The sequence below is a fragment of the Galeopterus variegatus genome, unplaced genomic scaffold (genome assembly GCF_000696425.1).
Source record: "Galeopterus variegatus unplaced genomic scaffold, G_variegatus-3.0.2 Scaffold2993, whole genome shotgun sequence".
NCBI classification, from domain to species: Eukaryota; Metazoa; Chordata; class Mammalia; order Dermoptera; family Cynocephalidae; genus Galeopterus; species Galeopterus variegatus.
The window spans coordinates 159098-162642 of NW_007729104.1; the positions used below are offsets into that span (position 1 = coordinate 159098).

The 3545-nt window shown below is 52.0% G+C and overlaps 1 protein-coding gene across 1 annotated transcript in view; it reads left to right on the forward strand.

Annotated features, from left to right (window-relative positions):
• The window catches only part of C3 (complement component 3), a 39880-nt gene that overhangs the window by 7937 nt on the left and 28398 nt on the right, over positions 1 to 3545 (forward strand). The window contains exons 14-18 of the mRNA XM_008583682.1: positions 632 to 761; positions 1139 to 1210; positions 1340 to 1540; positions 2649 to 2757; positions 3165 to 3250. Of these exons, the coding sequence (XP_008581904.1) occupies positions 632 to 761; positions 1139 to 1210; positions 1340 to 1540; positions 2649 to 2757; positions 3165 to 3250 (598 nt within the window). The remainder of the gene's footprint in view (positions 1 to 631; positions 762 to 1138; positions 1211 to 1339; positions 1541 to 2648; positions 2758 to 3164; positions 3251 to 3545) is intronic.

Genomic DNA, 3545 nt, shown 5'->3' on the forward strand with positions numbered 1-3545 from the left:
AGGTTAGGTGTGGGTTGAGAGTTGAGATTGGAACAGACATTGACAGGGATGGCTTGGACATAGGAAGGTGGCTGCACAAGGGTCCAGGTTAGAAATAGTCATGAGAAGGGGCAGTTTCATGGCGGCCGTGGCCGTGGGAGACAAGTCCAACTGTGTACTCTGGAGCCGTCCAGTGCAGGAGGCTCGGGGCTGGGAAGGGGGACAGAGGTGGAGCTGGCCCGGGTTTGAGAATCAGGATGAATGAAAATGGGATTGGAGGGGGAATGGAGATAGGATTAGGAATGGGATTGGGACAGGGTTGCAAACGATGATGGGCTGGAGTAGGGTGGGGTGAGAACGGGTCTGGGAATGGCGGTAAAGCCGGTTGGAGAGGGGTGGAGAGTAGGGTGACGGATAGGGTTGAGAATGGGGTGGAGTTGTGGTGGGGATCGGGGTGCGCTCGGGGAAGGGATGGGTGGAGGTGAAAGGGGGGTATGGGAGTAGTCATTGCGTGGGGGATGTGTGGGTGGAGACGAGGACAGGGATGGGTGGTCTTAGGAAGAGACACGCAAGTGGATGTGTTGGTGAACTGGAGGGGGTACTGCTGGGCTGGCCTCACCCCTTCCTTGTCACCCCCACCCCTGTCTGGCAGATCTGGGACGTGGTGGAGAAGGCAGACATCGCCTGCACCCCCGGCAGTGGAAAGGACTATGCTGGCGTCTTCATGGATGCAGGTCTGGTCTTCAAGACCAACAAAAACCTGGAGACCCCCCAGAGGACAGGTGAGGATGTGGCCAGGGGCTGGTTCAAGGAGGGGCAGTGCCTCAGCTTCCCAGAGGCTAAGAGCAGGGCTCTGGAAGGAGGGGACCTAGGTTCAAGTCCTGCCTCCACCCTGACTAGCAAATCACTTTCTCTCTGAGCCTCAGTTTCTCCATCTGTCAAATGGGGCCCTACCTCACTCCTGTGGTGAGGAGTGAACCCAGGACCCAGAGCAGATGCTTTATCCATCTCCTTCTCGGTCCACCTGCCCCTCAGATCTTGAGTGCCCCAAACCAGCTTCTGTCAAATGGGGCCCTACCTCACTCCTGTGGTGAGGAGTGAACCCAGGACCCAGAGCAGACGCTTTATCCATCTCCTTCTCGGTCCACCTGCCCCTCAGATCTTGAGTGCCCCAAACCAGCCGCCCGCCGACGTCGCTCCGTGCAGCTCATGGAGAAGAGGACGGACAAAGGTGGGAGCACTCCCCCTCCTTCCACCCTGAATCTTGCCCAGGGGAAGTCCTTCCTGGGGTCTGCCCTGAGTCCCTCCTGTTTCGAAGCCCCATGGCGGAGGGTCTGACGTGGGCACTGTGCCCCCACAGCGGGTCAGTACTCGGACAAGCAGCTGCGCAGGTGCTGCGAGGACGGCATGAGAGAGAACCCCATGCGGTTCTCATGCCAGCGCAGGGCTCGCTTCATCATCCTGAACGAGGCGTGCGTGAAGGCCTTCCTGGACTGCTGCAACTACATCACCCAGCTGCGGCTGCAGCAAGCCCGCAACAACCCCCTGGGCCTGGCCAGGAGTGAGTCTCAGGTGGGGGTGGGGGGTGAGAAGGGTGGTCCTGTCTGCGGGAGGAGGAGGACCTGGTCTCACAGGAGAGACGGCCCTTTGCCACTTGGGAGGTTCATTCCAGCCTCACCCCAGCCGTCAGAAGTTTGACGCTGCCAATGCCCAGGACACCCACGGTCTGAGGGACAGTTCTAGATGATGGGGCTGGTCATGCTAGTGGCTAATGGGAGATCTAATTTGGGCTCTAAGCTCACCTTCATCAGAGAAAACTAATTTATGCTGGTGTCTAACTCGATGAATTAACAAGAGACATTCGTTCACTCAGTTTTGAATAAGACAAAACATGTACACCCTTGAAAGTTTACATCTCAAGCCAAATAAATCCCAAGCAAAGCAAAGAGAAATCTCTTGTGTAATAAGCCCATTTTAAGCAAATCTGTGATCTCTTTACAAAGAAGAGAGAGTCTGAGCTACTGGGAAAATTAAACAAAATCCCTGATCTCCTGCGATAGGTTTACATCTGCATAGATGTTTTTTCCTAGCATTGTGTAATTTCTTTAGCTAATGGGGGTCAGACAAAGAACGGTTTGAATGTTACTACCCCAGAGGCATTTTAATGGATTATTCGAGAGTACGGTTGGATTTCCGCATCCTTGGAATTCCACCTACTTTGTTGTTATGGAGACCGAGAGCTTAATTAAAATCTCTGGTAGTGTTAGAGGAAAGCCCAGCCAGGGCTGAGTCCGAGTCCAGTCTGATTTTGCTTACTTGCCGATGGTGCCAAGCTGGTCCTCTTCAGCAGACCAGGTCTGGGGATGCTCTCAACTCACTAGTGGCATTCAGGACAGATCCGTCGGGCACAGCAGGCATGGTGCCTAGGGACAGTGATCCTCTTAGAGGCCCGTGTCCATGTTGTCATTTCTTTGAAAATCAGATGGAGGATTGTATTCATCTTTATACCCACATTGTCATAAACTACAAATGTTGTGCTTGGAGCTCATGAAAAATCACACAAGCCTGGGTGTGTTTCGGCTGCTAGGATTCCCTCCGGGGCAGCGATGGCACGTGAGGGGCAGCAGGGGAAGGAGGTCGGTTCTAAAGCAGGTTTAACACCCCCTCAGGTGATCTGGATGAGGAAATAATCCCAGAAGAAGACATAATTTCCCGAAGCCAGTTCCCAGAGAGCTGGCTGTGGACCATAGAAGAATTGAAAGAACCAGAGAAAAATGGGTAAGACTGGGATACCCCCACCTCCCCATTCAACCCACCCCCAGGCCAGCTCTTATCACGCCCCCAGACCAGAATATTTAATTTCCATGCACCTGTAATCTCCTGTCTTTTCTGGAACGGCTGTGGAACCCCACAGCGCAACCTAGGAAAATGACTTGGGTTACCTAATACATGCCTTTACCCTCAGTCCCCTCCCACCCTGTCCTTTGGGGCCCCTCTGCATCAGGTCTTCACCCTCCACCCTGCCAGATGTCTTCTCCTTCGTTTTGGGGTTTTTTTTGGGCAGCTGGCTGGTACAAGGATCAAACTTTTGACCTTGGTGTTATCAGCACCAGGCTCTAACCAACTGAGCTAAGGGGCCAGCCCTAGATGTCTTCTCCTAATGCCCCAACCTCTCCCCCATCCAGAATCTCCACAAAGACCATGAGTGTGTTTTTGAAAGACTCCATTACCACTTGGGAGATTCTGGCTGTGAGCTTGTCAGACAAGAAAGGTAAGAAAAGATGGTGGCCAGGTCCCAGGGAGGCAGGGTCACCAAGGCCCCTCTGCATTTTCTCATCCCATCCAAACCCAACAGATCCTCTGTTTCTTGGTGGTAACTTACCCTCTGGCTCTGGTTACTGGACAGGCATCAAAGGCTAGACTGTGGAGGGCATAGTCTCTAAAATCACTGCTTTTTAAATTTTTTAATTTAATTTTATATATATATATATATATATATATATATATATTTTTTTTTTTTTTTTTTTTTTTTTTTTTTTTTAAAAAAAACAATAAGGGGGTCTTTA